This window comes from Elephas maximus, chromosome 25 (assembly GCF_024166365.1).
Source record: "Elephas maximus indicus isolate mEleMax1 chromosome 25, mEleMax1 primary haplotype, whole genome shotgun sequence".
NCBI classification, from domain to species: domain Eukaryota; kingdom Metazoa; phylum Chordata; class Mammalia; order Proboscidea; family Elephantidae; genus Elephas; species Elephas maximus.
Window position 1 is genome coordinate 27,153,266 of NC_064843.1, and position 26,490 is coordinate 27,179,755.

Below are 26,490 nucleotides of genomic sequence, written 5' to 3' on the forward strand. Positions count from 1 at the left end.
CTATGTGGGAATTCTAAGGATACCCTCTGGGACATAAGCCTTTCTAAAGTGTAGTCTGGTGGATCATATTATCTGAACTGAGAACGGAGAACATGTGACCTGACAGGCAAGAGGTATGTATGGGGATAATGGAGGAAAACATTTAAGACTATACTTTCCTGGCATTTCAGGACCCACATCCTCACAGGCATAGAGGCCCACTAAGCTGGGTCTCCCCAGTGTTGCACTGCTGAGGTACAGGGGAATTTCGGTGGTATTCAAAGCACTAAAGCAGTTGTCTACCTGACCTTAGGACAAAGGTCCTCCTCTTGTTTGACATATAGGTTATAATCTTCCTTTGAGTGGAGTGTGTGCACAAACAAGGCTGCATGTGGGCATGTGAAAGGACACAAATGTATGAATGACAATGAATGTCCAGCTGGCCAAGCCCAGGCAGGGCTCTGAGGGACAAGGGCGTTGGTGATTCCAACCATGCAGAGCCTCGGTTTTCAAGTTCAGTGAGGGTCTTCACTTAGGCTCAGAGATACGAAATTCCAGCAGTACTTGTGAATGGGACGGAGAGCTGGACAATCCAGAATGCCAGTCTAGCATAGTTCAGGGAGTCAGCACCTCTCAGTACAACATCAGATAAGAGGGACACTTGGTAAATGCAGAAATTGGGTAAAGGGAAGGAAACCTGCATTTATTTGATCAGTGTCTACCCTGTGCCAGCCACTAGCCTTGGAGTTTAAAGGCAAAGCCTGCCTAAAGTTATGCATCACCCATGAAGAGTTCCTATCAAGCATTTAAAGCCGGGAATCAATATTTGGCCCTTCCTATCCCCTTCTGACTACCTGGATCAAATCTCCCTCTTTGAGGGTTTGCTAAAAACAGTATTCCTTTTAACCAGAGGAAAATACAGTATGGAACCCCACAGGCACTGGGGTTAATAAACTCCTGTGGCAGATTCCACAGACCATCAGTTTCCCTCCAAGCTCCTCCACCTCTCTGCTATTGTGGCACCTTCCCCATGGGGCTGCCATCTGGCATCCAGCCCCTGGAGTGTGATCACATGTGCAGGCTCGAGGCCAGGGCTCCAGTGGTGAAGCAACTGACCAATGTCCTGTCCCTGGACACTCCAGCCAATTTCTGTAGTCAGCTGTGTGTATCCTGCAGAACCGAAGAGTTGCCTCTTGGAATGGCCCCTAAGCCATTCATTCAGGGTCATTATAACTTGACCCCAAGCCAAGCACATCTTATATTAGACACCACCCCTTGCTCCAGTGAGTGGCTCTAACACTTGCCTTTCTGTAATGTCTCTGTTAGTCACCCAGGTTCTAATGTAATGCTGCCCAGTTTGGAGGGTTAGAAAACAAGGAACCCATGAAGTTAGGGGCAGCATCCATATTGGCCCCAGTGCAGTTTTTTCTCCATTCAGCTACTAAGGGTGTGCAAAGGGCAGGAACCAACCCTGCCGGAGGTGGCCCAGGAGGTGGGCTGTGGTCCCGATTTGCCACCTGTTCTAGTCAGAGGCTGACCTTGAACATTCTGTGCAAGGCACTCTGGACAGGTACTAAACTCAGTGTGCACACTGTGGCACATCAGATTCTCGGTGTGTGGCAGCAGGACCATTCTCAGATGGTTCTCATGGTGGTGGAGCAAGAGCTGCTGATCCAATTACGGTCCTGGAGGAAGAGCAAAGCCAGGCCTTCTGGGGGTAGGCTCCAGCACTGCCCTCTGGGAAGAGCTCTGACTGAGGAACCACTTTGTCTAAAAAACAATTGCTGTCAGCTCACCCCTGACTCATGGTGACTCAATGTGTGTCAAAGTAGAATGGTACTCCATAGGGTTTTCAATGGCTGATTTTTCAGAAGTAGATCTACCAAGCCTTTCTTCCAAGGAGCCTCTGGGTAAACTGAAACCTCCAACCTTTCAGTTAGCAGTTGGGCATGTTAACCATTTGTACCACTCAGGGACTTTCCACTTTGTCTTAACTAGCTACTAATTTCACAGTCAGGTTTTGCCAGGACAGGAAGGTCCCAGCACAAAGTTGGCACTCAGCAAGTATGTGCTAATGAGTAAATAAATGCCTTTGGAGTCAGCATCTCACTGCAGTGAGGGTCTCACTGGGAATCTCTGAACCTCAGCTTACCCCATTTAAAGTAATCTCATCTACCCAATCATAAAACATTTCTGAACACACTATGGCTCGTGGTCTGCTGATAAACCCCTTTTCAAGGAACTGCTGTCCAGTTCTACCCAAGTACCCTAACCCACTGTCTGCCCTATCTAATTCTACCCCCTGCCTCACTCCATGTGCCCATTGGGTTCACTCTGCTGCTTTTGCTTGCACACAGGCCCTGCCCCCAGCAGACTGGCCTACATGATCTGGTCCCTTCCTTCCCTCCCCCAGCTTCATCCAGGCTTCTCTTCTCTTGTTCACTACACTCCAGCACACTAGTCTTTTTCAATTCTTCAAACACATCAAGTTCTTTCCAACCTCGGGGTATTTGTTTATCTTGCCCCCTCTGTCGGGAATCCTCTGACCAGCACTTGTGCCTGCTTAACAGATATACAGACTGAAACTTAAAACTCACTTCCTCAGAAAGACCTTTCCTGGCCTCCAATTAATGTATATTCCTAACACTTGCACTCTTGTTATACTCGACTTTTCTTTCATGCTGCTCTTCACAACTTATATGTTTTTTTAATTTGTTTGCATAATTAGTGTTTATCTCCCTGCTATACTCTAAGTGACATAAGTGCAAGGACTACGCCTATTTTGAGTACTGTCTATCTCCAGATTCTAGCATGCACTGGATATCAATAAATACATGTTAATGAACACATGGATGGATAAAGGGATGGACGGACGGACAGATGGATGGCTACCATGTCATTCTTCTTGCATTGCCTCATTTTTTCAAATGTAAGCTACATGTACACGTCAGGACCATTCCCTGAGAAGGTAGGAGTAAAGGTGATAGAGGTAGGAGGTCCGCTGTGTGATCTACAATCCCCACTAATGGAAAGGCTAGCCAGCGTCTACTTGGATACCAACTGTGACAGAGACCTCACTATACCTCCCAGGAGTTCCTTCTACCTTTGGACATTTTTGGTTGGAAAAAGTTTCAGTATCTCGAGTCCAAACTGGCTCCCTATCATTTCTGCCCATCAGTCCTTGAAGCCACATAAATCATGTCTGCATTTTTACCTTTTAGAAAATTTGCATCCTCTGACCTGCCCCTACCCCTAAATCAAAATTCAAATGCACTGCCATTGAGGGGATTCCAACTCATAGTCACCCTACAGGACAGAGTAGAACTGCCCCATATGGTTTCCAAAGCTATAAATCTTTATAGAAGTAGACTGCCACATATTTCTCCTATGAAGCAGCTGGTGGGTTCGAACCGCTGACCTTCTGGGTTTGTCACAGAACACATTAACCACTGTGCCACCAGGGCTCCTTATCCCTACCTCCAGTTAGGGTCAAGTAGGTAAAGGCCTGTCTGCCTTCTTCCTATGGAGACTCCTCTGGTCGCCAGCAGGCAGCGGCAGTCCCCTCTCTGGCACCAGCCGCAAAGGAACACAGCTGGCTCTGCAGACTCCTGCTGGGTACGCCCGAGTGGCAGTTAGAAAAATCAGCTTTGATTTGATTTGCAAACTGAGCTGAGTCATTCAGACAAAATAAATTTGAAAACCCATAAAGCCATTTGCAGAGTTGCTTTGCAGAAGACAGCCACCGTTTTAATCTAGTAAACACTCTCTAACGACCCCATTAAAACAACCCCCTTGGAGTAGGTGTTGAAAGCTGAACTCCAGAATAATGAAGTGTGAGGTAAGAGGCCAATGTCACCCGTAGTTCTATGCTGCCTGGTAGTGATGAGCTAAAACCACTGCTCCACTGGCAGCAGGCAAGAGGTGTAGATGGCGGTCTGTAAACGTGAAGGTGAAGCATCTCATCCAGCATTTCTCTTTCTTCTCTCTGCAATGGATCCTTACCCCTGCACAAACTGCCAGGGGCAATAAACAGCCAGTGGGATGCCCTCATTTTACAGATGCCAAGACTGGGACCTGGAAGGGGAGTGACTTATCCATGGCTTCCTTATCCACTGAATAACAGGCCACAGGTGGTATAAGAAGCTAAGTGAGATGTAGGAATTGTCTACTTTCAGATAGAAAATGCCCATTGCCTGGCCCCTCAACCCCACGCCATTGATCCAATTCAATATGGAAGGTTCTATCACATATAAAGCTTCCTTGAGATGCTGTATGAAACAATGCGGAATCAGACACACCCATATTCAAATCCTGCTCCAAAACTTAACTGGCTGACCATGGGCAAGTCACTTAACCTCTGTGAGCCTATCACTTCATTTTTAAACCTGGGATCATGATTTATTTCCCTTGATATTTGAGAAATTTCAGAAAAAGTCCAGACTGTATTAGATAATAAATAACTTGAGTTCCTTTCCTTCTTCCTGCCCTGCTGGGTCTCTGATGTAAGACCTGGAGACGTGGACTTACTGAACACATGTCTTCTCCTTTCTGTTCTTTAAGGATGGCAATTATAGATTGACTTAGTCCCTTTTCGTCATACAATTCTACAAATGAAATATCTGTCAAGTGGACTTAGTCTAGATTCAAGGGACAGAAACTAAGGGGGAATAGGAGCAATGTTGGCCTTGGCTTTCAACACTTGACTTTTTCATTCAAGGCAATTATATCTAGATGAGATCCCGCAGAGCAATAATACGTTTTTATGAACTGTGTACAAGATTCTATTAATCCATTTGCTAAGGAGCCCTGGTGGTGCAGTGGTTAAGCACTCAGCTACTAACAGATAGGTTAGCAGTTTGAACCCAACAGCCACTCTGTGGGAGAAAGATTTGGCAGTCTGCTTCTGTAAAGATTACAGCCTTGGAAACCCTACAGGGTAGACAGTTCTGCTGTGTCATACAGGATCGCAATGAGTCGGAATCGACTTCACGGCACACAACAACAATCCATTTGCTAGTCTTTGACTATATCAGTTCGTTTTTTGTTTTTTTGTTTTCCCCAATCGTCTTCTCAGTAATTGCGGAGGGACCCAGGACCACAGGCTGCCCAAATCTAGCTTGTGGTTAGAGGCCATAATGAAATATCACTTTTGGGAAGCAAGACTATAAGTGAGCTAGCCTATTGGAAAATTCTTGGTTGTTGTTCAGTCTTTGGAAACCCCACCAGAATTTCAAAGGAGGAAAGTTCAAGGTGTATGTTTGGGGCCCTGGGAGGGCAGTGCCAAGTCCAGTGGGATGATTTTTCCAGGCTGGATGTCCTCAGAATAACCAGAATATAACAAGGTTTCCTTCACCCTTGGCCCCATCTGCTCTTACCTCGTGTCAGAACTCTGAGTCCTAAAATGTAAACAGGATATGGGTTTTCCTAAAGGTTTTTTGATGAGATGGAAGAAGAGGATTACATATCACAATTACAGCATAAAATTGCCTACAGATGATCTTTAAATATTCCAATCATTTATTTAATGTTTTTCTTGCTACAAAAGCTGCCACATCTCTATCTTTCTCTGTCCTTCTCCTACCTGACTCCCTAGATTTGCTCAACCAAATCCACTCCCATAAACATACACATATACCTTCTCCATATCCCACTTTGTTGTTAGGTGCCATCCAGGTGGTTCAGACTCATAGCCACCCCATGTACAACAGAATGAAACACTGCTCAGTCCTGCTCCATCCTCACAATTCTTGTTATGCTTGAGCCCATTGTTGCAGCCACTTTGTCAATGTATCTCGTTGAGGATCTTCCTCTTTTTTGCTAACCCTCTACTTTACCAAGCATGATGTCCTTCTCCAGGATTGGTCCCTCCTGATAACATGTCCAAAGTACGTGAAACAAAGTCTCACAATCCCAACTTCTATGAAGCATTCTGCCTGTACTTCTTCCAATACAGATCTGTTCATTCTTCTGGCAGTCTGTGGTATATTCAGTATTCTTCACTGATACCATAATTCAAAGGTGTCCATTCTTCATCGGTCTTCCTTATTCACTGCCAAGCTTTCACATGCATATGAGGTGATTAGAAACACCATGGCTTGGGTCAGGTGCACCTTAGTCCTCAAAGTGACGTCTTTGCTTTTTAACACTTTAAAAAACGTCTTTTGCAGAAGATTTGCCCAATGCAATACATCGTTTGATTTCTTGACTGCTGCTTCTGTGGGCATTGATTGTGGAACCAAGTAAAATGAAATCCTTCACAAGTTCAATATTTTCTCCATTTATCGTGATGTCGCTTATCAGTCCAGTTGTGAGGATTTTTGTTTTCTTTGTGTTGAGATGTGTAATCCATACTGAATGCTGTAGTCTTTGATCTTCATCAGTAAATGCTTCAAGTTCTCTTCACTTTCAGCAAGCAAGACTGTGTCATCTGTATATCGCAGGTTGTTAATGAGTCTTCCTCCAATCCTGCTGCAGCATTCCTCTTCATATAGTCCAGCTTCTCAGATTATGTGCTTAGCGTATAGATTGAATAAGTGTGGTGAAAGGATACAACCCTGACGCATACCTTTCCTGACTAAACCATGCAGTATCTCCTTGTACAACTGTCCATTGGTCTGTGTACAGGTTCCCCATGGGCACAATTAAGTGTTCTGAAATTCCCATCCTTTGCAGTTATCCATAATTTGTTATGATCCACACAGTCAAATGCTTTTGCACAGTCAATAAAATACAGGTCAACATCTTTCTGGTATTGTCTGCTTTCGGCCAAGATCCATCTGGCATCAGCGATGATATCCCTTGTTCCATGTGCTCTTCTGAATTTGGCTTGAACTTCTGGCCGTTCCCTGTCAATGTACTGCTGTAACTGCTTCTGAATGATTTTCAGCAAAATAAATTTTACTTGTGTGATATAAATGATGTTGTTCGATATTTCTGCATTCTGGATCACTTTTCTTTTGACTGGGCACAAATATGGATCTCTTCCAGTCGGTTGGGCGAGAAGCTGTCTCCAAATTTCTTGACATAGATGAGTTATCACCTCCAGTCCTGCATCTGTTTATTGAAATATCTGGTATTCCATCAATTCCTGGAGCCTTGTTTCTCAACATTTCCTTCAGTGCAGCTTGGACTTCTTCCCTCAGTACCATTGGTTCTTCATCATATGCTACCTCCTGGAACAGCTGAATATCAACCAATTCCTTCTGGAACAGTGACACTGTGTATTCCTTCCATCTTCTTTTGATGCTTCCTGTGTCGTTCAAATTTTTTCCCTGTAGAATCCTTCAGTAATGCAACTTGAGGCTTGAATTTTTTCTTAAGTTCTTTCAGCTTGAGAAATGCTGAGTGTATTCTTCACTTTTGGTTTTCTAACTCCAGGTGTTTGCACATTTCATTACAATACTTTACTTTGTCTTCTCGAGCCACCATTTGAAATCTTCTGTTCAGCTTCTTCATTGTTTCTTCTGTTCACTTTAGCTACTCAACGTTCAAGAGCAAGTTTCAGAGTCTCTTCTGACATCCATTTTGGTCTTTTCTTTCTTTCCTGTCTTTTTAATGACCTCTTGTTTTCTTTGTGTATGATGTCCTTGATGTCAATTCACAACTCATCTGGTCTTTGGTCATTAGTGTTCGACATGTCAAATCTATTATTGAGATGGTCTCTAAATTCAGGTGGGATATACTCAAGGTCATACTTTGGCTCTTGTGGACTTGTTCTAATTTTCTTCAGCTTCAGCTTGCATAGGAATAATCGATGGTCTGTTTCACAGTCAGCCTCTGGCCTTGTTATGACTAATGATATTGAGCTTCTCAATCATTTCTTTCCACAGATATAGTTGATTTGATTCCTGTGTGTTCCATCTGGAGAGGTCCACATGTATAGTTGCCATTTATGTTGTTGAAAAAAAGGTATTTGAAGAAGTCATTGGTCTTGAAAAATTCTATCATGCAACCTCCAGCATCATTTCTATTACTGAGGCCATATTTTCCAACTATCAATCCTTCTTTGTTTCTGACTTTTGCAATCCAGTCACCAGTAATTATCAATGTATCTTGACTGCATGTTTCATCAATTTCAGACTGCAGAAGTTGGTAAAAATCTTCTATTTCCTCATCTGGTATTACTGGTTTGAAGGTAAATTTGAATAATAGTTATATTAACTGGTCTTTCTGGTAGGCTTATGGACATTATCCTATCACTGACAGTGTTGAAATTCAGGATAGATCTTGAAATGTTCTTTTTGACCATGAATGCAAGCCATACCTCTTCAAGTTGTCATTCCTGGCATAGTAGACCATGATTGTCCAATTCAAAATGGCCAATACCAGTCCATTTCAGCTCATTAATGCCTAGGATATCCATCTTTAGGCATTCCATTTCATTTTTGATGACTTCCAATTTTCCTAGACTCATACTTCATACATCCCACATCCCAATTATTAATGGATGTTTGCAGCTGTTTCTTCTCATTTTAAATCGCACCACATCGGCAAATGAATGTCTCAAAAGCTTGACTCCATCCACTGCACATCATTAATGTCATCTCCACTTTGAGGAGGCAGCTCTTCCCCAGTCGTATATTGAGTTCCTTCCAACCTCAGGGACTTCTCTTCCTGCACCATACCAGACAATGTTTTGCTGCTATTCATTCAGTTTCACTGGCCAATTTTTTTAAAATTAGACTGCCAGGTCCTTCTTCCTAGTCTGTCTCAGTCTGAAAGCTCTGTTAAAACCTGTCCACCATGGGTGACCCTACTGGTATTTAATATACCAGTGGCATAGCTTCCAGCAACACAGCAACATGCAAGCCACCACAGTACGACAAACTGACAGATGCATGGGGATACCCTACTTAGGAAGACAAAATCTAGTGTGATAGGGTCCAAGAAAATAAAAGCCAAGACCAGCTCTTGACCATCAAGCATATCTCTGGGGAGTCCCAATCCATTGTTTATTAAAGACCTAGTAAGGATTTGAGTTGAATTATCTCAGATCTGTTGCCCCAAAGCAGTTGCATCTCACAAGGGAAAAGGGAGGCCTTCTTAAAATCAGGGGTCAAGGAAGGAGGAAAAGTTGAGTAGGCTGGAGACAATGGTTAAAAATAAAGAGAATAAAGCTCCACTGGAGATTTCTCTGACGGGGTCTTAATGGGGTATTAGAGTGAGGGGGAACAAAGGAACTAGCAAAAATTAACCACATACTGTGTGCCAGTCACAGGGCTGTATTGACATGAAGTTTCAATGAGATGATGCAAGGAGAGCCTGGTGCATATTAAACACTAAATAAACAGCAGTCATCATTATTACCTTTACTCAAGAAATAAGGGAGTATATGCTCAAAAGGGTTAAATAAAGAGCTCAAGGTCCTTCAAAACTGTAACTCAGATCTGACTCTAAAGCTCATAGCATTTTCATGGTACCATTTTTTAATATGTCAATACCATAAACCAAATGAGAGTCCATGGACCACTTCAGGATACCCAGTCGTCTATTTGTTAATCCTTTCCTATGACTCCTTTCTATTAATGATTGATAATAAAATCGTTAGGGTGTGATAAGCCTTTGGACTTTTTCCAGCAGTGCCCACGCTAAGTCCTAGGATGTGGGAGCAGAAGGTGAGGTGGCTTGTTTCCCTTCTCTTTCAGAACATATTGAAGGTAATAAACCAAGATATTAGTTTTGTCATCAAGGTTATCTGCTCCCTTGGCATCTTTAACCCATCAATGTCCCTCTGCACTCAACACTCACTAATTGCTTTAGAAGAGGAATAAAAGTCCAAAAGGAAATCTGACGCACTTGGCATTCTGACCTCCTTTGCATGGCCTCAATATTTTCATTAATGGCTAATATACTTAAATACACTGAAAAGGGCCTTAAGGCTGTAAAGAGGGGGAAGAATGAGTCCTCCATCAAAGAGTCCATGTGGTGGGGGACCATGTGACAGAGGAGAATGCAAGAGATTTCCTCCTTTCCCCCAGCTAGATTAGTCAGGACAGGGTAGGCTTTGCTGCAACAACAAATAAATATCAAAATCTTGGTTGCTTAATACCACAAAGGACTATTTGTTGCTATGCCATCTAGAATATATGTGATCTCAAAGGACCACACCCAGGGGAAGAGAAAGCATGGAGATGATAAGCTAGATCTAAATACCTCACTTGGAAATGACTCATGCCACTTCCACTTGCATGTCCTTGGCAAGAACCAGTCACATGATACAGCCTAACTAAGAGCTGCCTAGAAATCGTCTGTATGCCTAAGAAGGAGAGATGGATCAGACAAAGGTGAACATCAGTCACCTCCAGCACTGTATCTGTAAGACTTTTTCCTATTTCTACTCCCGTTTGTGTCCTGCTGAGACCTGGGATCCATCACTTCTCTATTGCTGTTCCACCCACGGTGAAAACCTCCCCAACCCCTGTACCTGTCCAGCTATCCCTCTGCTCCTACCCCTGGTACCTCAGCATTACTGATGAGCATAGCATGGGATATAGCCCTGGAGGGTAGGATAAGGAGGCATCTCCTCTGGGCCTCCCAACCAAATTAAGGCTTTAACTGTTCTCCATTTAATCCTTATAAAAACAATTATTCCCATTTAACAAATGAAGAAACTAAAACTCTGAAATGTGTGTAATTTTCTACATTGACATACCTAGTAAGTGGAAAATTCTGAACCATAGTTGCATTTATTCATTTAGTTTGCAATAAACATTTATTGAATGCAACTTACTATTATTAATATGTAGCCCCTCATTCCCTAGAAGTTAAGAACATCACCTTTGGATTTGGACAGACTTTGGCTCCAGGCAGAAGAAGGTATTACATTGCTTTGTATCTCAGTTTCCCCATGTATAAAATAATAGTAACAAAACCCATTACTTCATGGGGTTAATGTAAGAATTTAATGAGCTAATAACACATAAGTGTAATGCCTGGCTTATAATAAACCCTCAACAAGTAGTAGTTAATGGGAGAGCCAACAAATAGATAAATTGTATCAATACAGTATAATAAGGGCTATGATGAAGGTAAATTCAGAATGCTATGGGAGCACAGAGAAGGGAAATTTAAATCAATGTAGGGTACACTTTCTTGGAGGATGTGGTCCCTAAGACTTGAAAGAAGAGTAGGAATTATCATGTTGAACAATGCTGGAGAGTAAGGCATTGGAGGTCTTCCAAGCTGAGGAAGTAGTAGCATGTGCAAATTATTGAAAGCAAAAGAGCATGCCACTGAACTTGAATGGAACTGGGCAACAGAACTATGGCTAGAATGTCAGCACAACCAAATAAGGCTAGGTTTTTTGTGGTCAGAGGCAAAGCCAGGCCACCAAGGATTCTGTGTAACCCCAGAGTATACAGCACGAGGAGTCCCTGAGCAGTACAGACGGTTAACCCACTTGGCTGCTAACCAAAAGTTTGGCTGTTTGAGTCTGCCCAAAGGTGCCTCCGAATAAAAGCCTGGCAACCTACTTCCGAAAGATCAGCCATTGAAAACTCTGTGAAATGCAGTTCCAGTTGGATGCACATGGGGTCACCAGGAATCAGAACGACTGTTTTACTGGTTATGTAGTGTAAGCATTGTCGTGAGACAGTGGGAGCCTTTGGAGAGGCTTAAGCAGACTTCCTTTTTCAGAAAGGACACCCTAGCTGCAGCTTAGAAAATGGATGGAGAAACCGAGGCAGTGACAAAGCTACAGAACAGAAGAACAAGAGGCCTGGAGGGAACATATGAGTCATCGCTCCTCCAACTTTCTACGTATTTCTTTTTTCTGAAATGTGAGGCCAACAGTCTATCTCATCTACCTCTAAGTTTGAAAAAAGATGAATAAAAATAGCCACTTCGAACAGGGATTGGCAAACATTTTTTGTAAAGGGCCAGAGAGTAAATAATTTTCAGCTTTGTAGGCCATACAGTCTCTGTCACAACTTCTCAACTTTGTCACTGTAGCACAGAAGCAGCCATAGATGATACATGTAAGAATGAGTGTGGCCGTGGTCCAATAAAACTTTATTCATGGATACTGAAATTAGAATTTTATATAATTTTCATGTGTCATGAAATATTTTTCTTTTGATATTTCTTCCAACCATTAAAAAAACACAAAAAGCATTCCCGGCTGTGACCATACAAAACACCAGTGGGGAGGGATGGATTGGGCCCACCGGCCCTAGTTTGCTGACCCTTGACTTAGAACGTGCTTTGAAAATAGTAAAACTGCTCCCCATACCTTTAAGGTGGGAGTACTAAGAATACTCTTGACTGGTGGTTACATTTTACAGTATTTCAAGGCTGTTAATCAAGCTTGCCATTTAATTATTGAAATTTTGTGTTTCCTGTTTTCGATTGGCTTGGAATGCCCTTTGTCTGTTCGTTTTACATGAGAACTTTCTGCCGTTTCGTTGATGAATCAATCACTGGAAAAACTTGCAGCCTTTGAGCAAGTATGAGAGACCCTCCTGCCTTTGGTATCATTTTCTTTAGAGAGGCAAGCGGTGGGATAGAAAGGGCAGGAGCATTAAACTCAGGCAAACCTGAGTTTGACTACTGCTTCTGCCAGTTTCAAGTTTTGAGATCCAGAGCAAGTTATATAAATCCTCTAATTCACCATTTCTTCATTCATTCATCCATTTATTTAACAAGTATTCACTGAGTGCCTACTGTGTGCCAGGTACAATGCAAGGCCACACACAGTATACCAGTGAACAAGAACAGCCTTTGCCCTGAAGGGATTACAGAATTGAGGGGAAGGCAGCCACTTATGAGGTCATTACAATGATAAGGGAAGACTAGAGTGTTACGGGAAGACAGAGAAGGGGTACCTGCCCAAACTAGGTGAGATACTAAAGACCCCCTAGAGGGAAGTAGTTCTAAGTTGACACCTGAACAGTGAGTAGTTGTCAGCCTGGTGAAAAGGGAGGAAGGGAGTATGTTCCATGCAAAGCCACCAGCCTACCTAAGGCCTATAGACAAGAAGGTAGGGGACTATGAATAATGGAAAGTAGTTTATAATGCTTGGGGAAAAGTATAGAGTATGGTGGTGGGAGAGGAGAGAAATGAGACTGGAGAGGCAGGCAGGGAACTCGTCACTGAGCGCTTGTGAGCTGGGTTCAGGGGATTGAAGTTTACCTTGAGAACAATGGAGGCACTGATACATCTCAACTGAAGGAGGTGAATGGATTGAAGGGGAGCAAGACTGGAAGCAAGGAGACCAGATAAGAGGCTGCTTAAATAATCCAAGTGAAACAATGGTAATGAAATTGGAGTGGGGGGTTGCGGTACAGCTTCAAGAGCTTTCCAGGGGTAGAATGCATAAGGCATGGTGATTGATTAGAAGTGTGAGGTCAGAAAAAAAGGTTTCTAGGCTGAGCAAGTATATGGGTGGTGCACCATTTCCTGAAAAAGGGGAGACTGGAGGAGGACAAGTTTGGATGGTAAGATGATAGGTTCATTTATAATAATACTGACCTTTCTGGGTTGTTCTAAGGCTTAGAAACATTGTACATGGGCACCAGGCTGAGTACCTGGCATGTCGTGGGTACTTGATAAATGGTGACTCTAACTCTTTTTCGTTTTAAAAAAATCTATTTCAGGCCCTGTTTTATTAGATCATATATTCTTTTGCTATTTAGTGTGAGCTTTTCAGAGCCTCAAGAATTGCAGTTTTGTTCACTGTGCCGCACGTTTTCATGTGTGTTTCTTTCTCTCCTTCTCTTCTGCACGCTGCCTGGGGACTGGCTTCCTTGTGGTCAGCACCAATGGGCAGCGCCCAGGTGACCCCGGGGACTCCACTCTGCCTTCTCACCACAGGTGATCACCAGAGCCCTGGGCGGGTGGGAGGGGAGTGAGAGTGGCCCTCGCTCAGCAGGTCCTCCAGGCCAGGTGCACCAGAGAGGAACTACAGTCCCTCTACCCTACCACCCACCATCTATCCACTCGCCCGATCCATCCACCCACCCAGTCATCCATCCATCCATCCTACTGATGCTTACTTAGTACTGGCCACTACGTGCCAGGTACTGTTTTAGGCATTGAAGGAGTCAGTGATGAGCAAAAGCAGGCATGCTCTGACGTATTTCCAGGAAGGGAAACAGTCATTAGTTTAAAAGCTATACAAATAAATGTACAACTGCATCTGTGAGTGGTGTTACAAGGGACAGATGTACAGTGTTCAAAACAATCAAAAAACCTGGAGCTAAGAGAGGGCTAAGTGACAACTGAGCTGTGATTAGGAGCTGGGGAAGAAGTTGACCTAACAAGTCAGAGCTTAGGAAATGAGTAGCTCTAGCAGTGATCTCAGGTCTGCCATTTGCCCTGGACAGGTTCCTTCAACCGGATGAGCCCTACCTTTCCTATTTGCCATGTAGGAATAAAAATGCCTGCAACTTAGGGGCACCATTTACACTGCAGACTCTGCACGCGCAAGTCCTCCGCGAGTGTATTGTGAGACGGAACAAGATCATGAATGTGAAAGTAACTGGTATGGAAGTGCCTAGACTAGGGTAGGAATTTTTTACAGTAAATACCAGGCCCTTTTCTCGAGCAGGTCGATCTCATTTCACATAAACATCTGCCACTACTCAAAGGTTACCTCTAGATCTGCACAGTTCAAAATCATAGCTGCTAACCACAGAGCCCATCCATGTCAGAGGCTGATGCCCATCATGGGGGGCCTAGAGACAAAAGACCCTGCTGACCTAGAGAGCTGTCTTGCAGGAGCCCTTTGTGGTCAGTGGGAAGTTTCTTGAATATTTCAAACCTTTAACTGTTAGCCCTCTCAAAGCCAGTGGTCCAGACAATGGCCTCCTCCCTACCAGGCCCTGACTGGTCAGTTTTTCACAGTGGAAAAGGGGATGCCGCAGACAGTAATGACCTAAATCCAGCCTTCTAGCACCTTCTCAGTCCACACCTGTCCACCTACTTTCCAATCTCAGAAATGTCACTGTTAATGAATATCTTAGGCTAGGTCCCCTAGTCAAAGTGCCTGAGATGGGGTTTCTTGTGCAAATTATTTATTGAGAAGTGTCCTCAGGAAGGAAACCCTGGCGGCGTAAGTGGTTAAGTGCTATGGTTGCCTAACTAAAGGGTAGGCAGTTCAAATCCGCCAGGCACTCCTTGGAAACTCTATGGGGCAGTTCTACTCTGTTCTGCAGGGTTGCTATGAGTTGGAATGCACTCGACGGCACTGGGTTTGGCTTTTTATTTTGGTCCTCAGGAAAAGGAGAGAGGAAAGCAGTATAGGGAGGAAAAGAAGCTAAGCAAGGTGTGGAGACCAGCTTTAGCTTGAGCCCACGGGGAGCTCTAGAGCAGAAATTATATCACAGAGTCAATCCCACTTTGAATTTGGGGGGCAGGCTTTTGTACCCTGTATCCGTCAGCCATTGGCTGTGTGGTGCCCCAGGGATACATAACCTCCTGGGGACATGGCTCCCCTTTGCCTGAGGGTGCTTCTTCAGGGAGGGGGGCATCTGTGAGTCATCAGCAGCCAGCACCTTTCGCAGCTACAGAATGGGTGTGCCAGCTTAATAAAAGATAGTGATGGAACCCCAAAAGCATCCACCACAACCAGGTTTCGTCCCTGCCTTTGTACGTGCCACCAACCACTACAGCCCAATGTGCCACTGCCAACACCTGGGGGACTTCATCCCAGCCATTCTCTGGTTGTACGGTCTCACACAAGTTAGCCAGCTGCTATCGAGTCATTTCAGACTCATGATGACCCATGTGTGTCCGAGTAGAACTGAGTTTTCGATGGCTGATTTTTCAGATGTGGACTACCAGGTCTTTCGTCTGAGGTACTTCTGGGTAGACTCAAACCTGAAATATTTTGGTTAACAGCCGGGCAAGTTAACCATTTATACCACCCAGAGACTCCCTTAAGCAAGTTACATAACCTTATTCTACCTGCAAAATTAATTGTCACACTTCACAGAGTCATTTTAAAAATTAATTAGATCATCCTAGACAGTGCCCTGCACAGTCACAGACACTTAGAAGATCTCTGCCGAGCGCCAGCCTCTCCCCCACCCCATCACAGGCCCACCAGCCTCACCCTTCCCCAAGGGAGGCGGCAGTTGCAGATGGACTCACTGTGACAGCGAAAGGAAAGTGACTCTCACCGCTGTGCCAATACTCAATTTATCGAGAAACAATGCTTCCCCGGAGTCCGTGTGAGCCGCTCCATTTCTGCCAGGCCATTGTTCTCTGGGCTCTATTCAAGCCGAGCAGTCAGATAATGTTTTCTTTAAACAGAGCCAATCCCACATCAGGCACATTTGTTCTTACCTCTTGCCTTCGGAGGCGTCTGAATGTTCCTCCTCTGACAGGTTTATTTCATTGCATTCCATTTATTTCCACGCACTCCTCAGCCTTGTTTGATGGGTGAGGTGCCCGTGAATGTTTCTCTCTGAGCAGGCTGTCCCTTTCAAAGGGTGTTTTTGTTAATGTTCATCCCTGGGTAGCAATAATGGCTGGTGTAAATAATAACTGCCCAGATCTGAGTGATGGGGATATTAGACTGTAAGCGCAGGCAGCCTCTGTTCACCTCAGCACCGACTCAGAGAACTGAGGCTCCACATTATGTAGCAGGGACAGGCTGGCATCGGAGTTGACTGAGGTTGCGTTCTGCTCTCAGCTCTGCCGCTTTCTGGCCGAGGGATCCTGGGCAAGTTATTTCTCTATTCTGGGCCTCATTCAGTCATCTGGAGAAGAGATACAAATTAATGCCCGTGGCCATCATTAATTGTGAGAACTAATTGTAACAACAGTTTTAACTTCTTTGTCCAGCTAACGTCAACTAGTTCTTCGGGTGTCTCTGGTTCACTAGCGTTTCCTTCAAGAAGTTTATGCTCTAGAGCAGGGTTTCTCAATCTCAGCACTATTGACATTTTGAGTTGGATAATTCTTTGTTGTGGGGAGCTGTCCTGTGCTTTGTCGGATGTTTAGCAGCATCCCGAGCCTCTGCCCACTAGATACCAGTAGTACCTCATTCCCTACTTGTACCTCTAGGCATTATCAAATGTCCCCTGCGGGGGCAAAATCACGCCCTGTTGAGAACCTCTAGAACTGCAGTGTCCAACAGAAATAGGATGTGAGCTACATACGTAACTTAAATTTTTCTACATGCCTTTGAAGGGTAAAAACAGACATGAAATTAATTTTAACAATATATTTTCTTTACCCCAATATATCCAAAGTATTAGCATTTTAAAATGCAATCAATATTAACAAATTATTAACAAAAGCTATTTTCATTCCTCTTTGTACTAAGTCTTTGAGATCTGGTGAGTATTTTACACTTATAAAAAAAAATTTTTTTTTTTTTATACCACATCTCAATTCAGGAACTAAATGTTCAGTGGCTAAAATGAAATATAATCCTAAAAAAGAAAAATCATGTTCAACAAGAAAACATATTTTACATTGCTTCAATTTTTTAATTTAAATTAATTGACATAATTAACTAGCCACACGTCAGGTGCTCAATAAGTACGTGTGGTTAGCAGCTATGATTTTGAACTGTGCAGATCTAGAGGTAAAAAAATGTCTTGATCATCATTGTCCCTAGTTGGTGAACAGAAATGTATCTGTGCAGAGGGGAGACTCAAAAAATCTTCAATGTTCTTTAGTCCATTTTCCCACAAGGAGACATTTAGCAATGTCTGGAGACATATTTGGTTGTCATAAGTGGAGCAAGGTGCTACTGGCCTCTAGTAGGTAGAGGCCAGAGATGCTTCTACTGAGAATAAGGTAAAATCTTCTTGTGGCCAGATTTGTGCATCTTTCTGAGTGGCTTGACTTGAGGCCTCAGTGGACAAATGACTAGTTAATTAGCATTTCCCGAGAGGACTGGGTCCACCCCAGGCCCACCTTACAGAAAGAATGTCTCTTCTCTGAGCCCTCCTGTAGCTCAGCAGGACCTCAAGGAAGTCTGGGCATCTAGGCCCAACAGGAGACTGGCAGTGTCCAGTATAGAGGCCAGATGCATTCACCAGAGGTCAGTCAGACAGCCCTGCTCTGGCCCAGACCCCAGAGCAGACCTGGCTACACAGCCTTGGCCGTGCCCAGGGCCCACTGTCAATCCTCCACAAGGAGAAGAGCTTTGGGACAAGCCTTCATCTGGAGCCCAAACTCTATTTCTTAAAAACTGGGGGATCTTGGGCAAATCACTTAGACTTTCCAAGCCTCAGTTTCCTCACCTATGAAACAGTGAGCCCCTACAGTGCCAGGCTCAACCATGGCAAGTGTTAATGGAAAAACAGATACAAGCCTAGAGTGGCTCCTGGTTTGAAAGGGTGCCACTACAGCTCCCCTCTATCCCTTCCTTTCTTTCTTGTGCTCCTTGTTAAAACTCTCAATTGTTATTTTCTTGGATTCAAGCCATAATACACTACCTGGGACTGCTTTGCAACTGCCTCTAAAGCAACTTTGTTTTGTAAAAACCTGGACCCAAGCAGAAATAACTTTGGGACAAGGCTGTGTGGATAGAGAGCAGATGAGGAAACAGCCCGGCAGCTTCCCTTAGAGTCACTCCTTCCGCCTACAGGCCCTCGGGAAGGTTACACCTCTGACAGGGGTGACAACGGTGTTAGAACAGGAGCTGGAGCCAGAAGAATCCCATGAAGCTCTCTGGACGAGGCTCAAACCTGAGCACCAAGGAGCTGTTTGATTTCGGTCAACCCATACCGTGGCCAGCACCCAAAGTGCTCATTCACCTGGGTCCATGCTTGACTGCACTAATAAATGAGCGGGTAATTAATACTGATAGAACATGCGCCTAGCGTGCTATACCCAGTTTCTTTTTTCAACCATCCACTGGGACACTGCCTTGCAGAGAGGGTGCCACAGCCCCACACGCCACCTGCACCCGTGCTGGTTCCCGCACCTCACGCTGCTCCCCTTCCGCCATTTTGTTAGGCTGACTGCGAGGCACTGAGCATTGGTTTTCAATCCAGGATTTGACCTCTAAGCAGCCCCAGTTGCCACGCTTCCTGGAGACAGAGTTTCCGCAGCCTCGGAAACCTGCCGGACCCAGCCTTGCTGGGCCCAGGGCCGGGTGAGAGTTCACAAGGTCCCCAGGACTGGAGGCCGGAAGTGTGGGCAGCCACTGGGGAGCCGCCCCCAGGGCTCTGAGTGCGCCCGGGCGACCAGCTGCTGCAGCTACGCCCACTCGAGGTCTCGCTGCGACCTCTACGATTTCCACTAACAGCCGGGCTGCTTTTCATCCAGCCCTTGGGGAGGGGGATAGAACAGCTTTTAGTACAACACAGTGATTCAGTGTTTCAGCTTCCAAAGCCAAGAGGCAAGGGCTAGAAAAAAAGAAACATGTTCGTGGTGGATTTGGCTGGAATCTCAACAATCGATGCCACTCTCGCGGCTGGTTTTATTACCCTCGCTCGATACTACTGCACTAATCTGAATTCCGTGCGGCGTGTTTACTGGCTCCTTTCTGTAATCCTGCTCGTGCTTCCACTAATCCTTCCTATAGATTCCCACTACCTCCTGCACTCAGTCTCTCCTTTCAAGGCACTCTGGTGCTTGTACAAACTGCACGAGGGGCGGTTTGGACAAAGCAGCCCCTTTCTTCCCCCTCTTCCTGCCCCTTTGGGTCAGATGATGCAGTAACCCCTTGGGGGATCAGTTGGCTGATGTCAGTTGGAAAGAATTAAATTATATTTCTGAGTAAAAGCCTTGGAAAAGCCTCAGCCCCTGTTGCACCCTGCTGTGCCGAGCAGATGAATGAAGCCAGGACATACTGTCGGTTCAGAAGCCTCAACTTGGGCTCAGTCCAGGACAGAGCAGGAGTATCCCTTTCAGTGTGCCCTCCATTGGCCCAACCCCTATTAGCATTTGCATTTTACTTAGTGAAATACTAAGACCTCCCTTCTGTTTATATTTCCAAGGCAAGCTAAGTCATGATCCCAGTAACCTGGAAATGTAGTGATTCTGAGCCATGGGCAGAGATTCACCCTCTAGACCTGTGGCTTTACAGTGGACGGACCTCAAGGAGCCCTGGGACAAGAGCTACCATTTAGAGACTCTCTTTGCCCCACCCCATTGCTCCTGTGGGATCTCCTTGTTTGCTGTGCTTGGCCCAGGACACTCAGTGGCTCTGACTCTTTCCTTCTTGGGTCTGCCTTCTCTGTTTGAATAGTCTTAGCATCTGCTGCTGGTCACTCCCTGGCCTTGGCCTTTGCCCTCAACAAGGTTGTGATGACCTGCTCTTGGTGTCTGGGATTGTTTGACCTGTAGACCGTCCTTTGGGTGGCTTTTGTGCTCATCTCTGTCTGACTGCTCCCAGAAGCCTCCCTTGTTCCACAGCTGTTCCAGAACTACTCTTAATTCCATAGGAGGAGTTTAAATCGGTTCAGTGTGACCACATTCCCTCTCACACTAGCTGCCTGAGAAAGTCTAAAGGGACTGTCAGTTTGCTTTAGGGCATCCAAAAGAGTGTGTGTTCTACTCTCTTACATCTGCTCTTCGGACTAAAACTTTAATCCCCAGCACAGGACGTGGGCGCTCCCCTCCTCTGCTGCTAAGCAGCTTTAAGCCCCCTGGGCTCCAAGCTCAACACACAGATTTCTGCAAAGCATAGAGCCAGTTCTGCCGGCTCAGCTGACCTAGCCTCCTCATTGTCAGCAGCAGGGCAGGCAGAGTATGGACCACAGAGAGCTGAAGGAGGAGGGAGACCTCTAGGTGACCTCACAGATGCTGCTATTTGTCCCACACCATTCAAGACACAGCAAGAAATCAAGCTTCTAGTCTCGTTTTGCCTAAGCCAAGTTGTGCATGTCCTTCTTGGTACACACCTCTGTGTCAGCACCCATCAGGCTAAGCTTTGATTTGTAGCTTGCACGCTTCTCTCTCCCACTGTGTAGTGAGCTCCCAGACAGCAGGGATCATCTCTTAATTAGCACCTTGCCGGATGTACTAGCATCACTAGGCAATGTCTAGGACTTTTCCTCTGTGGCCAAGGACTGCATTGGTGCTAATGAGGCCAAGGTAATAGGTTTAGTCCCTTGAAGTTCACTTAGCTTTGTCCAGTTCATAGCCACAGGTTAAATTTTGTTTCTAGCCTAAGCCTAAGCACAATTCTCACCTGCAGACCACTCCTACACTCCAGCCACAGCCTGACTCCTGAACCTCCTTTAGATCTTGACCCCTTCTTCAGTCACATCCTAGTCTTTACCTTAACTGTTACCTGACACCTAACCCTGTCTACAAGCTGCACTCTATCCCAGGTTTCTTATGCAGCCATAGCTTGAGACCCTAGTCTGGTCGCAGGCTGAAGCCTATCACCGTAGGCCTTTCCTGGGCACAAGAGCGAGCAGTTGCCGTCTCAGCCGACCAACGGTGAAGCCCTCGGAAGTGTGTGCCTTACAGGAGTATGGCAATAATTTCAGTGCCTGGCACCAAAGGGCAGATCTTAATCTGCCAGGGCTGCCATAACAAAATACCACACAGTGTGTGGTGTTAAAGAGCAGACATCTATTTCTCACAGTTTGAAAGACTAGATGTCTTTGCCATGCTGATTCCTCCTGGGGGCTTTGAGGAACTGCTGTATACCTCTCTCCTAGTTTCTGGTAGCAGCCAGCAATCCTTGGCGTTCCTCTGCTGCTTTCAGATGCACCTGCCTCCCGCGTCACATGGTGTCTGTCTTTTCCCCTGAGAGTGACTCCCCTTTTATAAGACATCACTCAGAAGGGATAAGGATTAAGACCCACCCTACTTCAGTATGACCTGGTTTAATTTGGAAACTCTGGTGGTGGTGTGGTTAAGAGCTGTGGCTGGTAACCAAAAGGCTGGCAGTTCAAATCCACCAGGCGCTCCTTGGTGAACCCTATGGGGCAGTTCTATCCTGTACTATAGGGTCGCTATGAGTTGGAATCGATTTGATGGCAACAGGTTTGGGTTTTTTTTTTTTTTTTTTTTGCTTTTGGCTTAATTTGACTGGTAACAAAAGGAAAACCCTATTGCCCAGCAAGGTCACATTCACGGGTGCAGGAGTTAGGACTTCAACATATCTTTTAGGGAGACACAAAACCTAACAGGACACTACTGCTTTTAATTTTGCTTATACAAAGTTCCAAATGGATGAAAAGGAAACATTTTAGAATAAAAGAGTTTTCTTGCAGTAAGAAGATAATCACTGCATGGGTCTTATATGGCCATCTTTCCTGCTGTGTATAATGGGACTGAATGAGAATTTGACTCACACAGAGCACTGACTGTGTAAAACAAGGTCCACCTGGAGACACAGATTTGGAGACGCACAGGACCACAGAGAATCAGCACTTGAGGAACAATTTATTTGAGTGGCCAGAGTGCTTTCAAACAATCAATTAAAGCTATTCCCATCTCAGAGGGTGCTAACCTCCATTGAAGGCTGAAGAAAAGAGGGCAGCCTCTTGTCAGCAATATTTAGCAGTTTTAGTGGGATAGGCTGTGATGAAGTCAATTCTAACCTCTTAGGACTGGCTGGGTAATATTGTGGGAGTCCGGGATATTACACTTCACTTAGGACTTATTAAACAGCATTCTACAGCAAGGGTAGAGCGATGTTTGAAAATCCTGTATTTCTGTAGTGTTTTCCAGCTACTTGACTTTGACTCTAAGTTAAATCTCGGCTAAAAGCAATTACTGTCATGTGATGAATTGAGGCAATTTATTTATTACTTGAGAAACATCCTAGGTGATGTCACTTAGAAGAATGATGGAATAATCCTTCTCAAGCACTCCATTATCAGCCAGATCCAGTGAGGTGTGGGGGAGGTAACGACAATTTAAAAAATTAGTCATAGTGAGATCCAAGAGAGATTTTATTGAAAGTAAAGCCGGAAACAGTCACCTAAATTTCAAGACTTGTCTCCCTATGGAATTGTATGGGGTGCTTTGGTTGCTAAATATGAAAAAAGGTATTACAGAGAAAGCCCAGAGATTAATAATAAAACTCAAACCAATATATTAAGGGCTTGGCGATGGTGGTTAATATAGAAGAGAAGTGAAAAGGATGCGGGAACCTAGTTAAAAAGGTCAGGTTTAAATATCACTTGAGCAAAGTCTATATAATTTGACCTGCATGAAAAGATTCACATGACATGTTCATCAATCCATTAGATATTAGAATTTGGTATTTTCATGAGTGTACTTGAGAGAGGTAACCTTCAAGAAAAAAAAAAAAAAAAAACCATTGACATCGAGACTATTCTGACTCATAGCAACCCTATAGGACAGAGTACAACTGCCCCCTATGGTATCCAAAGAGCAGCTGGTAGACTCAAACTGCTGACCTTTCAGTTAGCAGACAAGCTCTTAACCAGTATGCCACAAGGGCTCCAAAAATCTTCCAGAAAGGCGGATATAAAATGGAACTGTAATGATGCATCAGGTGACAAACTCAGCAGGGAAAAGGATAAATGCAAAGATGTTTTAATCTGTCTGGTCAGGATAAGATTCTAGATTCCCTAAATGCCAGTCTGCTTTTTTCCAGATACCTGAGGAGAGACAACCAGATTTCTCTGCTGAACAATCTCTTCCCCTGTTTATTCAAGAGGTGGCAGAGTAGTACAGCAGAGTGTCATGGTTTGGAGAGAACGAGCTCGCTACCAAACTGCCAGAGCCCAAATCTCAGTTCTATCACTTCCTACCATTGCTTAGTCTCAGTTTCCCCATCTCTGAAATGGCTATAATTAGAAAACTTGCTTCGTAGGGTTGTAGTGGTGATTCCAAGAGGGGATATATGTAAAGGACATGAAACAGCAGCCTGGATTATAGCAAAAGCCCTAAATATGTGTTAGCTCCTTTTTGTTAATAATAATAGTTTCACTTGCAGTCAGGTATCCTTACCCTTCTATTACTGCCTTCTGGACCCAAGCCAGTTTAATACCTGGCTCTCCTAAAAGCCAGCCACACTTTCTCCACCCTGGCCTTCACTTTCCTGAAGCCAAGACATAGTACTGGACATTCCCCCTGATTTACGAGTCCAGGTACCCTCTCAAGAGTGGCAAAGAGGGTATCTGATGTCACTTTTTCATAGCAAGCCCATCCTGGCCCTAGGCCTATTTGGCCTCACATCCATCCTTCACTCTTCCCCTGCTTTGTTGGGACATAAAAGAGACCTTTGCAGGCTGTGGTTCCTGAGTTCCCATGTCAACTGGCTTCCAGGCTAGCCAATGTTGTTGTTGTGTGCCTTGTGTTGATTCCAACTCACAGTGACCTCATATGACACAGTAGAACTGCCTTATAGGATTTTCTAGGCTGTAATTTTTATGGGAGCAGATTGTCACCCACAGAGCCACTGGGTGAGTTCAAACCACCACCATTTCCATTAGCAGCCAAGCACTTAACCCTTGTGCCACCAGGGTCAGTGGGAGACACAAATGGGAAGGCAAGAAGACAGAAGTCCACCCCCTCTCTTAGCCTCTGACTCCTTCTTTGAAAGTGACTGTGTCTCCTCCAGGGCTCCAGTTGTCCCTGGACAGGTCCACCAGAGTTCCAGCTTCTGTCTGATGACTTTGACCTCTGGGCTCTGATAACCCTACCAGCTTCCTTTGTCTCTCCAGTTTGGGTTGAGTAATGGTTTCCTAGAAACCCTGGTGGCATAGTGGTTGAGTGCTATGGCTGTTAACCAGAAGGTCGGCAGTTCGACTCCACCAGGCACTCCTTAGAAACTCTATGGGGCAGCTCTACTCTGTCCTATAGGGTCAGTATGAGTCGGAATCGACTCGACAGCAACGGATGGTTTTTTAATGGTTTTCTGCTGTTGCAAGTCTCCGAGTTGTCTCACTCTCCTCTTCTGATCCCTGGATAACCCAATTCTCTATAATAAATTTCCTCCATTTGAAATCCTTGGAGTGGTTTTCCTTTCCCTGGTTGAATGCTGACTGATGTGGACTCTGTGCTGGTGACTATTTAGTCCTTTATTAAGTGGTAAGAAAAAAAAAAATGATTTAATCATTCAGTCTATATATTTTTTCTTGTATCAACATCACACTTGCTAGTGTAAAATATCTGGAATCCACATTTTTCCATTAAAAAAAAATTCAGCAACAGCATTTGTTTCTCCCCAGGCTTCTCGCACCCCTCCTGTTCACTACAATTTCATTCCTCAACGACTGCCAAAGTAGTTCATGATCACAATTACAAACACTCTCAATGCCTTGGGATGTATTTTGTAAAGTCTAGAGGTTTGAATTTAATGAAGTATCCAGATGCTCCCCTCTCAACTTCTTTCCTATCTTGGACTTCAATTCCATCTTAAAAATAGTCTAGCATTCTGAGAATTCCCTTCTAGCAAAATCAAGAAGGTACGTGGTGCATACCTGACTTCAGAAGCACCGGAAAGTTGCACAGCTACCACAACTTTTCTCTGTTGTCTCTGTTGGCAAAAAAACCCCATTATCAGAGATGCCTGCAACGCTTAAAACATCCACTGGCATACAGGTATCAATCAGCTCAGAGTCAGGGTTTCAAAGGTTTTCTCTACTGGGTGCCAGATACATGCAAAGCCAGAGTAAAGACAGAGAAACTCTTCAACAGAAGAAGTCATTAAGTAGACTGGGGTGAACTGCTAGCACAGTCAGATTTGTCTCCAGTAAGCCACACTGGGCCAATATGCCTTTGGATCACTGAGAGGCGACTGTGTATTTTAAACAGTGCAGCTTTTAGGAATTGTGTCCCCGAGAGCCAGCTGCTTTTCTTTACCGTCAGCAACGATCACCAGCATGGGTTATGCATCCGCTGGGATTTACTTGGTTTTATCAATTGCAATTAGACATTCTTTATCTGTGACTTCTATTTTTGCTCCATATCTTTACAAGGGAAATTCTCTGAAGTAAAGCTATAGAATTGGGCCTGTTGCCAGTGCAAGTACTTTGAGAATGAATCATTAGTCCCTTGTTGCTAAATTATGTTATTGCTGCCATTAAGTCATCCAGATGTAAGCCTGATATAGGCCTTGCCTGTACGAAGAAAGTTAAATGAATCACTCTGGGGGCTCTGCCTGTCTTTATCCTGAGGACTGGATGAACTCAGGTAGCAGGTTGCAAGGAGGAATTGCCTCAGCCTCCAGTACCCACAGTTAACAGACACAAAAAATCTGTTTCTACCCTTGCTGCCAATTCCAAGGGCATGTCATCATTAAGCCACATGTGTGAGCAGTTCCTAAGTTTATCAAGCATTCTCAGCTCCATTATTACATTTGATCCTTAGAAGATCCCTATGAACTTGGCTTTTCCTCCCTATTTTATAAATGAGGACATGGCATCTCATTGTGAGTAACAGATTTGATCAAGGTCACACAATCAGTTAGTGATGCAGTCTAGATGCAAACTTATTAATTTCTGATTTGCAAGCCTGATGCTTTTGACCAGTCTTGTAAAGCCATAGAACTTTAACATCAAAAAGGAGATCACATAGTCCCTTCTACTCAGTGGGAAGCATGCTAAAGTTCCCAGATAGTCCCTTTCAGTGTTGGTGACAGATTCTCCTGCCTTGGTAGGTAGCTTGGGGGTG

General features: G+C 44.5%; 1 protein-coding gene across 3 annotated transcripts in view; it reads left to right on the forward strand.

Annotated features, from left to right (window-relative positions):
* PTPRT (protein tyrosine phosphatase receptor type T) overlaps positions 1-26,490 on the forward strand; it is a 1,296,550-nt gene that overhangs the window by 1,063,041 nt on the left and 207,019 nt on the right. The window contains exon 14 of one of the 3 annotated variants that reach the window (XM_049868705.1): positions 13,732-13,788. The exons of the other annotated variants lie outside the window; for them this stretch is intronic. Within the exon in view, the coding sequence (XP_049724662.1) occupies positions 13,732-13,788 (57 nt within the window). The remainder of the gene's footprint in view (positions 1-13,731; positions 13,789-26,490) is intronic. 3 annotated transcript variants of the gene reach the window in all.